The sequence below is a fragment of the Mytilus edulis genome, chromosome 7, assembly GCF_963676685.1.
Source record: "Mytilus edulis chromosome 7, xbMytEdul2.2, whole genome shotgun sequence".
Taxonomy (NCBI): Eukaryota; Metazoa; Mollusca; class Bivalvia; order Mytilida; family Mytilidae; genus Mytilus; species Mytilus edulis.
In genome coordinates, this window is record NC_092350.1 from 15,153,073 (window position 1) to 15,165,858 (window position 12,786).

Below are 12,786 nucleotides of genomic sequence, written 5' to 3' on the forward strand. Positions count from 1 at the left end.
ACAGAATACACAGAACATTGTTAAGATTTTGATCCAATACAGTAAAATCTGTCAATTTGTTACGAACTTAAACAACTGCGTTCAGACAATGATAAGACATTCCAGATAATTGAGGATAGTAATCCAACTTTTTCTTTTGTCGTGTCGTATCGCTGTCTGATTTCAAACGGGAGCAATAATTGGCAATTTGTGAACCTTGCATTAGCAAAAGTTGAAATTAATGAAGCGTGTATGAATTGAAATCTATATTTAGTTTGGTGTATTGTGTCGCATTTAACTGCAAAACTGGGTCAGGTCAAGGAATATGATTATTTGAGTTTCCAAAGGATGACAGACGACGTAAACAATGGACAATCAAAGTGAAACGGAAGACATTTCAGCCATTTAACACATCAAAGATTGTGCGCTAAATATTTCAGCAATGACAAGTTTGTGGTAAATCTGTTATCTGCAGCTTCAATTGGACACAAAATGAAACGAATACGGTTGAAACAAGACGCAGTGCCGCCGATTTCTGACTTTTCTTCCCCATCAAAGCCATAGGACTCAACACTGTCAGTGTCAGTAAGAGATAAAAAGAGAAAGAATGTAAGGCAATCGGGAGCGGTCAGGAAGAGAAAAAGGATAGAGGTATTTCAATGTTTCTTTCAAACATTTTTTTTTAATTCATAATGAAATTTGTGGAAGGAGGCAACCATTTGAAACTTTAAGGGGGGTGGGGGCATGTCCCTTGGATGTAGAATTTTGTTCATGATTTTGTTTTCTATTTGTTATCCTTGTTTATTTTTATATAAATTGTCTATCATCCTGCCTTTTTTGCAAAGTTGAAGTTCCTCATCCTGATTTGTTTTAATCTTTTTCTGTCCTTTCTTTTTTAAATTTCATCTGGGCCCCTCCCCCTGAATATCAATTGGTACATGTACAATGTAGCTCCATTTGTCGTCAGCTGTGTGATCTATCTTATCTCATTGTATATATAGTATAGTATCAGCATTCATGGCGTGATGCTTAGTATGAATTTTAAAAAATCTCCTCAGCTATCTGACTTACAAAAAATGTACTAATTAGTAATAACGTTACGATGATGCAAAGAATTTGCATGGTAAGAATGATTAAAACAATCATTAGTTAATTGCTTCATTAACAAAAAGAGTACTTGTATTTATGTATTGTAACTATGGTATACAATGTCATACGACATGATTAATATACTACTTATATACATTGTTATATTGCTCTGAAATATTTCATTCTATCTGAATCATGCAGAGACAAAGGGTAAATTAATTATTAATTGCAAAGATTTAAATTCATCAGATAATTTAGAGGATTTAAATATTGTTTTTATTATGTAAGACTTTAAACTCTGCTGATAACAGATAAGAAAACTCATAGGTACTTGTTAACTTGAAATTTACTGTTACAGGCATTGAATAAAATCTTGGAAGTACATGTACAAGCCTCACCAGAGGTAGACTCAAGCATACATATACAAGCAACACCAGAGACAGACTCAGACATACATATACAAGCATCACCAGAGGCAGACTCAGACAAACATGTACAAGCATCACCAGAGGTAGACTCAGACATACATGTACAAGCAACACCAGAGGTAGACTCAGGCATACATAAACAAGCAACACCAGAGGTAGACTCAGGCATACATATACAAGCAACACCAGAGGTAGACTCAGACATACATGTACAAGCCTCACCAGAGGTTGACTCAGGCATACATATACAAGCAACACCAGAGACAGATTCAGACATACATATACAAGCATCACCAGAGGCAGACTCAGACATACATGTACAAGCATTACAAGAGGCAGACTCAGGCATACATATACAAGCATCACCAGAGGCAGACTCAGACATACATGTAGAAGCATTACAAGAGGCAGACTCAGACATACATGGATCTAACGAATGTTATGAAATGGAATGCAAAGACAAGTGCTCTGAAATAGTGACATCTAAAAAAGAGGAAGCTATTTACACAGCAGTGGCACTACCCATGGAACCTCAAAGATACAATGCATATATCCAAACAGTCCAAGTGGTAAGTTATAATATCATGTGTAAAACCATTCAAACGGGGAAAAAAACCAACAGTTTATTCCATATAAAAACGAGTAACGTGAAACACGTATGAACCACATCAACAAACGACAACCACTGAACATCAAGTTATAAAAAGAAATTTCTTATAAAATCACAACGTCAACAATCTATACGAGTCATATAAAAGGAGATGAACACACACATGGAAATATCAATTCATAGACCCTCACACCAATACAGATAGAAATCCAGAGGGCATCAAGCAAAGTAAAGGACGAAAAAAGTTGTTAAGAAAAATCAAATTCATCAACAGCTGTTGTTTGCATGTCTGCCAAATAGTTGAAAGGAATATACATATATTCAATATCAATATACAGTCACGCAAATGGCTCATTTTCGTTTTCAGAAAATAGAAATGAAATAAAAGTTAAAGCAAATATAAGAAGACATCACTCCTTGGCATATTAATTAAGCAAACTAAGGTAAGTTATAGTTTCTGACTCCTGTTATTAATTTGTTGAATGATCTCAAATACTCTAGATTTAAGATATACATCTGTGGTTCCTAGAACGGTTTTATAACAAGAAATGATCTTTATTTATAACACTCTACTCAAGATAGGGATATGTATTTTTCGTTGTATATCCAAAAACACAATAAAAATAAAGTTACAAATATAAATTATTCAGCACCACCGAATTCAATATTTCTAAACTTATTTGCGAAAAAAACCCATATGTCTTGATACCTCTAGTTTCAATTTATAAATCCTATATATTTATAACATTATATCTAATTGCAGAATTACCATGAATTTACCATTAGTGACAATTGTACTAGCAACTGTTGTTGTGGTTGTCAAAAACCATGAATGTAAGGACTATGACTTGTCAGCATCAGATCAGTCTCTGATAGATATGATGAAACATTATCTACATACGTCAAGGAAAGAAGAAGGTTCACATCATGCAAGGAAACCTGCTGATACAGGTTATTATGTTTTATACCAAGCTTAATATATTTGCCTTTCAATATATAACGTTTAAGGCATGTTCAACAGAAATTTATAAAATAATATGCGACGAATGTACTGATTGTTAATCATTAAGTTACATTGTTATCATTATCAATTCAAAAGATTCACAATAATAAATTAAGTCATCTCACAGTCCTCAAGTTTTTTGGAAAATTTAGCGTTAACCCCCAAAACCGGTCTGGCCATTACATATAAATTTCAAGTTTATTTACTATTTTCACAGTGTGTATATGTTGAATATGTTTAAATAAACATGTGTTCCCATAGTTTAGGACTATACTTATTATAGGTTGTAAAATACAGGCAAAGTTTAGATACTTCTGTAGTGTCCTATTTGTTTTACTTTAGTGGAACGTTAACAGATGTTTATTTGTTTTTATCGTAGGAGTGACGTACGTGCATTGGGGTAAGAAAAGCTGTCCAAAAGGAGCGGATATAGTGTATACAGGTAATGAACTTTATATCTCAGTAGCATGGTTTCGAATCCCGACGAGGGAAGAACAAAAAAATTGCGAAAGCAAATTTACAGATCTAACATTGTTGGGTTGATGTTTAGACGAGTTGTATATACATAATGTACACAGCTATGTTTCACCATCACTGCTGGTGATCCGATGGATAAATCTGTTGTAGAGTTGTCAGTGGCTCAGACGTACTTATAAATATAATTAATTTCTGTGACTGTATCTGACATTAATTTGTAGGATCCTTTCTATTAATAATTTAGCTGATCTGACGCTGATAGAATTTTAAAATTTCCAAACGCGGCGCAAAGATTACATAGATATGCCAAATGAAAATAGTTATTTTCAAGGTGAACTGGCACAACTCTAAATTTCCAAAGGTTGTGACAGTTTAGATGTTTTAACTGCATTAAGGGCATTCCTCAAACAAAAAAATCAAAAATGTCCTAACCGATCAAAGTTTGTATAATATTTCAAATTTGACAACGGTAGGGCAATTGCAACAGAAACTACATATTAAAGCTTCCCAAACGAATAGCAGTCTAATAATGATAAGAAAAATAAGTTTGATCTAATGAGGTAAAATAATTAAACGTGGCTACGTGGCTAAATGAATGGAGCCCTGTAATTTAAAAACTGGTATTTTAAAAAAGAATTTCGAACTGTAAAGCCAGTACTAAAGCCCGAGTTACTGGAAACAAGTGATGACAGGAAAATGAGGGACTCATTCTATGTTATTTCATTTATGCCCTCTTGGGAAACTCTCCGTAACTTTCTTATCAAAAATCTTTCCCGAGTGACTCTGTCGACCTTCGATCAACCCTCGTTGTGGTCTATGATTGTGATGGTAAGGTTTTTGAGATCAGTTTGTGTGTGCCCAGGTGATCTCAAATGACGACTTACGGGTAGGTCGGGCTTGCAAGTGTAGTCACTTCGATGACCATTCATGCGTTTGTTGAATGGCTGCGCTGTCTCGCCAACATACTGCATGCCACATCGACACTGAAGGAGGTATACAACATTCTGGGTTTTGCAAGTTACATTGCAAAATATAGTGTACACAGACCCAGTCGAGTGGCAAGTAAATGACGGCGAGTATTTAGTATTTGTTGACAAGTCAGACAACGTCTGTTACCACATGACTTGCACCATCCTGCAATTGAACAGCTTTTATTTGAGGAGACGTCAGCTCTAACAAATAAGTCTTTCAGACTTGCTGGTCTCCGAAAAGCTAAGACCGGAGGATTAGGAAAGATCTTGGATAATTTAGGGTGTTTGGCAATAGTTTGCCAATTGGCACGGATCAAACGTGAAAGATTAGTAAAGGCTGGATTGTATGTTAGGACAAACGGGACTTTTTTGCTGCGCCTCTTCCGTTTGTACTGTAAGAGGTCATTGCGACTGTTAATGTTAGCGCGCGCAAACCCTTTATCTATGTCCAATTTCTTATAACATCGTTTTGTCAAAAATCGGCGAAGTTCTTGTAACCGTTTCGTGACAGCCTCCTCAGAGGAGCAAATCGGCTTGACTCTGAGAGCTTGACTGTACGGGATACTTTTTGTACAGTGTTTGGGGTGACAGCTTTGGGGAGAAAGGTACTGATGTTTATCTGTGGGTTTACAGTAGAGGTCTGTTGATATGACACCGTCCTTTATAGATGTGGTTGTGTCTAAGAAAGATATCTTAGAGTCGGAAATTTCATACGTAAATTTAATTGAATGGTGGGCGTTGATTGCATGTCTGATGAAATCATCCAGTTTTTGTTGGGATTCAATCCATTTCATGTCAACATCATCAATGAAACGGAACCAAGACAAAGGTTTGGATACAGATGCTGCAATAATTTGTTTTTAATATATATTGAACAATAGTTTTTTGTTTAATCTTAAATATTATTTTCAATCTTAAGTAATTTTTTATGAAGCAACTAATGTTTTGTTTACTTCAATAGAAATAAAAGATGATGTAAAACAGAAATCCTCCAACACAAGAAGTTAAAAAAACAAATTTTTGACAGGAAAATGTTATAACATTTATTTCTACGCTGTAGTAGAGTTTGTCTATTATGTTTTGGCGTATTTAAGGACAAGTTGGTGGTACCGATCATAAGAGTAAAGGAGGTGGTGTGAACTATTTGTGTCTCCCTGGTGACCCAGAGAATGGACTGCATCAATCATATGGCAATGCTCAAGTATATGGTAGTGAATATGAACTTGGTTCATCATACAAGCCATCCGGATGGTCTGAAAGTATGAACAACAAGGAAGTACCATGTGCTGTATGTTACAAAAAACACAGATCAACGGTCCTGATGATACCAGGTATGTCCATGTTATAAACTGTGATCAATTGGAAAGGATTTAGAATCCATTTGATTATAAAAAACCCAAGAAGATGTGGTATGATTGTCAATAAGACAACTCTACACTAGACACAGAATGACGTACAAATAGGCAATCATAGGTCACCCTCTGGCCTTCATGAATGAGTAAAACTGATACTAAACATCAAGCTTATAAACGGTTTCAAAATGACAAATGACGAATGCTAAGTATGTGTGTATGATCACCATAAAAGCAACGACACTTTGACTGAAATATTACTAATCTGTTATAGAACTATAGGAACAAAAGCTTTAAGCGAAAGGTTCAACGATTTGCTACGTATTAAACCAGTAGCATGTTTATGCTGCATTGTTATGGAATGAATAATATTCAATTTTGTTTGCTATTATGAAAATGCAACACTTCAATAAACACTCGGTACAACGTAGATTCGATATTTTAATCAATCATTTAGTGTTTTACATTTTAGCTTTGCAAATTCAAAGCATTTGTTCTTTAACAAAAATTGTGAAAATACAATGTATATAGAAAAATAAGATTTAAACCTTAGGCTTATATACCATCCAAGGATCAAACCAGTTTAAAGACTTAACAAACCTTTTGTTAAATCAGCGATAAAATTATTCATTTACGGAAACACTATCAAATTTCAACTGCAAAATTTGTAAATGCAGTATTCATTCATAGAAAAATTAACATTACGTCTCATTCTGTATTTTTATTTGTAAACTTTTACGTTTTTTCGAATATGATATAATATAGCCAAAGTGACAAATAGGTCCAGTGGGCCGAATGTAAATGTCAAATTGCTATGTAACTAATTGTATAAATGTATGTTATGATTCACATGTCACTGTAATAAATAGTAACCTACTTACTTACTTACTTACTTACTCAAATTAAAGTAATTATGGTTTAACTCCCTTTAGGAAAAGTTAAACTTACATGGATATGGCTATCATTTTTATTTACTTTTCGGTCATAGCTCTCCAACTCTTTCTTGTATATATGCATTATCTATAAATTTCATGATTACAAAATTATGAATTTGTGGATTTACCAAGGATTTTCTTATCCCAGGCATAGATAACCTTTTCCGTATTTGGCATAACTTTTGGGAATTTTGGGTCCTCAATGCTTTTCAACTATATACTTGTTTGACTATATAACTATTTTGATCTGAGCGTCACTGATGAGTCTTATGAAGACGAAACACGCTACTGGCGTAATAAATTTTCAGCTTGGTTCCTTTGATAGTTATATAGATAACAAGATTAGAATTACTAAAGGCTAGTGGTACTATTATATATATATATATATATTTATTAAACTTTCAGCATTCTTTTTATGAAGTATATGACATTTTCAATTGATTGTGTATAGTTATAGAATATAAATGCACGCATTAAAACCGTGAGCACATTCCAATACCAATTTTCTTGGATTAGATGGTGACTTATTATTTATTAATATAATTGTTTTATAAATATTCTAGGTCGAAAGACTTGTTATAAAGGATGGACCTCAGAATATCAAGGTTATCTGTTGAGTAGTCACGTAAATCATTTTAAAAAAGATTTTGCTTGCGTTGATAGAAATGCAGAACCGTTGGATAATAAAAATGGAGATGAAACCGGAGATTTGTTTTATGCTCTTCGGACCAAATGTGGCAGTTTGAGATGTCCACCGTATTCAAATGAAGCAGACGTACTTTGTGTTGTTTGTACAAAGTAGCATTTGATAAAAATTAACATATTATAACAAATAAATTTATTTTTATTTGAATGACTTACCGTTATAAATTATCAATTGTTCAGAAGGTTGTCGATTCTGATCAAAACCATTTGTTACATTAGCAAATAACACTACAGGGAGGGATCTTAGTGTCATCAATGTAGCACTAAGGGAAATTGTTAACATCTGTTGCACACACATTTCTGAAGTTGGTTTCTACTATAACATTCACTGGGTTTATACAACGTACTACTGGTTGACCTTCTTCCTCGATGGTATCCCCATACCAGCAGTCAACATTCACCCAATGTCCTGTTAAAAATTTGTTTATCAAAGGTGCAAAGTGTATTATTTTGTTTACTCATCGGTGGCGCTCTAATAAAAAAAGTTAAAATGCCACAATAAAATATTATGACATTATTTTTTACCCATAAGCAATGGCCTAAGATACATGTTTTGTTTTTATCAGTTGTAATTGCCTTTGAACTAGCTTCAATAACTACAATTTCTCTCAATTCTGTACTCAGTGTCATTTTGTTGATGGGATGTACAAGTACCCAGCCACGTCAACTCTGTTTTATTGTTGGATGTTTTTCTATTTGTATCCACCTGATGTGTTCAGCCTTTTCAACTGTTTGTATTGTTTGTCCATATGTTGTTCTCTTACACCACTGTCTCAGGTTATGGGAGAGAGGTGGGCGTCCATGAACATGTTTTACCTTGCCACGTTATGTATGTGCATATCAAGTGAGGAGCCTTTAACTTTGTACTTGTCATTTGTTGACGTGCTATTTCTTTTGTATTTCGTTCTTTATTTTGTATATAATTTTGGCAATTTGATTTCTTTTTTCAATGGGTTTACATTTTCCATTTCGGTTCCTTTTTTTATCTAGCTATTATGGCTTATTAGCTTTGCTTATTGTTGAAGGCCGAACGATGACCTATATTTGTAAAGGTCTGTGTCATTTGATCTCTTGTGAAGAATTGTATAATTTGCAATAATATCCTCTTTTTATATTAGATACATTTATGCGCACTAAAGTAAGTTTTTAAAGCTACTAACCAGCAGTTGATTTAGCATTTTAATTCGAGTGTCTTTAGTGAGAAGTATGCACACGAAGCGCAAATATGGCGAGGAGAAATCTAAGTCGATATCATACGTGGTCGCTGTTTCATCTTCTGGTGTATCACAAACAACCCAAGTGGTCATAGCTCACCTTATACATGAATGCGCTTATTTTTTTTGATTTATTTTTCATACAAAAGTTATATAGTGTGTTACATAGGAGCACAATAACAACGTTAATTCGATATTTTAATTCGGACTATAAATTGCAAGAAAACTCCAATCATATTGTGCAAAGGCATGTCAACAAGCAAACCCCTAAAAGTGTTTCCAAATGCAGTTTTCTGATAGGGAGGTATAAAATATTAACAATTAAAAGTATTCAAAAATGCTGTAACAAAAAAAATAACAAAAGCAATAAATAACAAAAAAACAAAAAAAAAAAACAAACAACAATAACAAATTAACCCAAAGAATTTAGAATACAAATTTACAATATTTTGACTTGTCCGCTAAAATCTTATTTCTATTTTTTTATAAGCAAATTAAATAGTATGCTTGTTATTTCTGTACTCGATCATACGAAAAAAATACGTGAACGACATCACATATCCAGTGAAAATGTCATTCTAAAAGGTCATCGACTATGGTTAAAGATAGGATTGAGGAGAATCTAAATATTCAAACATTTAAATCAATTGAAACAATGAATTAAAAGCAATACCATTTTTTAAATACATAAAAGCAAATTTAGAAAACTACGTGAATAACATTAATTTGGTAAATTATTGAGATGGTGTCAAAATGGCTACAGTAACATACTGGTTTTCAAAAGTCGTACATCGATTGAGACAAAACCAACCCTGGTTAGAAACCAAAACTGAGGGAAACACTTCACCAATTAAAATGTAAAAAGTAAAATCACAAAAAAATTAACTCGGAGGAAAATTCAAAAGGAAAATACCCTAATCAAATGCTAAAATCAAAAGCTCCAAAACATCAAACGAATGGATAGCAACTGCCGTATCCCTGATTTGGTACTGTCATTTTCTTATGTAGCAAATGTTGGATTGAATCTGGTTTTATAGCCAGCTAAACTTCTCACTTGTATGACAGTCGCACCAAATTCAATTGTATTGACAATGATGCAGGAACAAACCAAACAGACACAAAAATATTAAAAAGGTCAAAATAGCGGTACATCAGTCATTATTGTGTTATAACCTTAATCACAAATGACATCACCGAACTACAGGTTCATGGCTTGGGACAGGATGACAATTATAACAGGGTTTCGCATCTGAAACATTATCTGCTAAACATTCTGAAGAACCTGAAATCACTACGATTCAGGTCTTTATGTAGTGATCGGTTGTTTGCCATATCGGCACCTTTTGTATTATTCCGAATATTCGTTTGGTATCTCTTCGACTTATGTATATTAGATGTCGGCTTTATTCGCAGCTGTATTTCTGTTTTCGTATTATGTATAAAGTTAAAATACTTCGGAATAAATGTGCGGAGTTGAACGCTTTTGGTGTTAAATTAAGACGCACATCATATATTTATAAATATTAGAAACTTACTCATTTTTAATTTAAATCATCTTTTACATTTCATGTTACCAATTATAATCATTAAGATATCTCATATTAAGATATCAGTTTTACATCAAAAACAAATAATGAGATGTGTTATTATTGCCCATGAGACAAACAACCACTAATATTTCAGATATCTAAGACATAACCATTATAGGTCACCCAATGCCCTTCAAGGAATGACTGTAATATTTTTTCTGTTTATGAATAAATAACATAAAAATGTGGCGCACAATGAATAACCGCGTAGCGTGCTATTTTAAAGTGTGCAACACATTTTTTTAATGTCATTTCGAATAGACAGATACAATATTACAGTTATTTCTTATAATTTAATATTTAATTACACCTTATGTAAGAATCCTGGGTTTTGATTGGTTGATAGACAGTTTGTTTTTCACCAATTTACTTTTATCAAATGAATATCGTTCATTCCTAAACAGCGCCGGGTTATATGCAAAATTGATATGCCTTTTTTACCCTCTCTTTCGTAGTATTTTCCAAAAAATGCTCTATCCGATTGGACGTTTGTAATGTCACGATCATCAATGCGTTTTGTAGGTGTAATACCACCAAATCATGGTAAGGTCACATCCGGTTGTATACGAAAGTAGGTCCCTTGAATTTGACAGTTGTAGGTAATTAATCCTATATTTTATTGCAGTAAAACCATTTCTGTGTCATAAACATATGTCTTTGGTATTTCAAAACACTATTATCTTTTGGGGGGATTTCTATAGAAAATTTTGTAATCTTGAGGCTAAATGGTGACTAAACCTTGTACACAGATAAAATAAGGGTAGAAATTTGATCGGTTAACTTCCAATGATGGTTATTTTCTTATATGCAATGAAATTTTATGTGAATTTTTTTCTATAGAACTGGACAGGATAAAACTTTTCTCATGCCAGGTATTTCTTTGTTTGAAACAAAGATAAATTCTGCACATTTTTTTGAGAAGTGCAAATTTAACAAAGACTAATAGGAGAAAATCAATGGTGGTATTACACCTAATATGGGAAGCTGTACATGCACCTTTGACCTTGTGAGTAATCTCATGTGTTAAAATTTCTTGCTATTTAAGTGAAATAATTCAAAAAATGAAATATTCTGAGTGAATTGAGTCTCTAAAACACATTTTATGATAAAATTGTCTTGAAATAGGACTCTACCATGAATAGTCAGTTGACAGAACAAGCCATACTAAAGGGGGGGGGGGGCTTTTCTCCTTATTTCTTATATTCTGCTATAATAGAACATTTTCCTAGGAAATACTTAAATAAATATATAGTTATAAGTAGATAAATTTACTTTAAATGCTGTAACGACAAATTATTTACTAAAAGAGAAGCCTTTCATGTCCCTCTTTGAAACGCGGCGTAAATTTAATTTTTTACGTAAGGACTTATTGAAACCTCCTTGGAGACAGTAAACTTTTATATGATTGTTCATTCTGCTAAAATGCTTCAATTACTCATTTCTCATATCATTTCTACCATAACTGAGTGAAAGTTACCCCATTATTTTTATTTTTTGGCCTAAAAATTTGAAATTTTGAGGAAATGAGAGGTATACATTGACCAAAAGAGACCTTACAAAGAAACAAAGAGGTCCATTAGTGGTATATATCTTCCAAAAATCATCTTGTGTATCATATTCAACTGTTTGTAGGCAGATAAGATAGATATTTGATCATTTATTGGTCCACACTCTATTCTATCTTGATGCGGCTTGGTTTGGATTTGTCGAAGAAATTTTGCTCGAATCGCTGTAGATGTAATCTTTCATTATACTAGATTTTTCTCAAACTATTGACTGATTATGACAAAACTTAACAGAAATGTTTGAAATAGCTCGTATTACAAAGGAAAAAAGTCACATTCAGTTTATTGAACAAAAATGTCTTCTTTAGGTGTAATACCACCAAATCATGGTACGTCACATCTGGTTGTTTACGAAAGTAGGTCGAAAAAAATATTCCCTTGAATTTGACAGTTGTAGGTAATTAATCCTATATTTTATTGCAGTAAAACCATTTCTGTGTCATACACATATGTCTTGGGTATTTCAAAACACCATTATTTTTTATTTGGGATTTCTATAGAACATTTTGTAATCTTGAGGCTACATGGTGACTAAACCTTGTACACAGATAAAATAAGGGTAGAAATTTGATCGGTTAACTTCCAATGATGGTTATTTTCTTATATGCAATGAAATTTTATGTGAATTTTTTTCTATAGAACTGGACAGGATAAAACTTTACTCATGCCAAGTATTTCTTTATTTGAAACAAAGATATATTCTTCACATTTTTTTGAAAAATGCAAATTTAACAAAGACTAATAGGGGAAAATCAATTGTGGTATTACACCTTTGTACGTTAACATTCGGTGTAGTTAAACAGATATAGCATGTTCTTGAGGGGTATTTGCTTAAAATACCAGTCTTGAAAATGAATTTCACTCCCCTT

General features: G+C 33.0%; 2 protein-coding genes across 3 annotated transcripts; both read left to right on the plus strand.

The window, feature by feature from the left end:
• The first annotated feature begins 305 nt into the window (after positions 1-305).
• LOC139530032 (uncharacterized) lies at positions 306-7,697 on the plus strand. Of its 2 annotated transcripts, XM_071326068.1 has the most exons (8): positions 306-630; positions 1,427-1,615; positions 1,904-2,065; positions 2,474-2,549; positions 2,870-3,057; positions 3,489-3,551; positions 5,652-5,888; positions 7,408-7,697. In XM_071326068.1, exons 5-8 carry the CDS (start codon positions 2,877-2,879, stop codon positions 7,644-7,646), a joined length of 720 nt encoding a protein of 239 aa, XP_071182169.1. In that variant the 5' UTR covers positions 306-630; positions 1,427-1,615; positions 1,904-2,065; positions 2,474-2,549; positions 2,870-2,876; the 3' UTR covers positions 7,647-7,697. The 2 variants fall into 2 exon arrangements, with proteins under 2 accessions (XP_071182169.1, XP_071182170.1); XM_071326069.1 differs by lacking the exon at positions 1,427-1,615 and having other exon boundaries at positions 306-640; positions 1,836-2,065.
• Positions 1,082-2,491, plus strand: LOC139482980 (sialidase-like). The gene is made up of 3 exons (XM_071267010.1): positions 1,082-1,102; positions 1,427-2,065; positions 2,474-2,491. The coding sequence occupies exons 1-3, from the start codon at positions 1,082-1,084 to the stop codon at positions 2,489-2,491; spliced, it is 678 nt and encodes a 225-aa protein (XP_071123111.1).
• Positions 7,698-12,786: the final 5,089 nt, after the last annotated feature.

What these genes read in the sequence shown, in the direction of transcription:
- LOC139482980 (XM_071267010.1), top strand. Translation starts at nt 1,082, where the DNA reads ATGATGCAAAGAATTTGCATG. An exon ending in TGATGCAAAGAATTTGCATG is followed by an intron (nt 1,103 to 1,426) that starts GTAAGAATGATT and finishes TTACTGTTACAG; the next exon opens with GCATTGAATAAAATCTTGGA.
- LOC139530032 (XM_071326069.1), top strand. Translation starts at nt 2,877, where the DNA reads ATGAATTTACCATTAGTGACAATTGTACTAGCAACTGTTGTTGTGGTT. An exon ending in AGCGGATATAGTGTATACAG is followed by an intron (nt 3,552 to 5,651) that starts GTAATGAACTTT and finishes GGCGTATTTAAG; the next exon opens with GACAAGTTGGTGGTACCGAT. An exon ending in AACGGTCCTGATGATACCAG is followed by an intron (nt 5,889 to 7,407) that starts GTATGTCCATGT and finishes TAAATATTCTAG; the next exon opens with GTCGAAAGACTTGTTATAAA.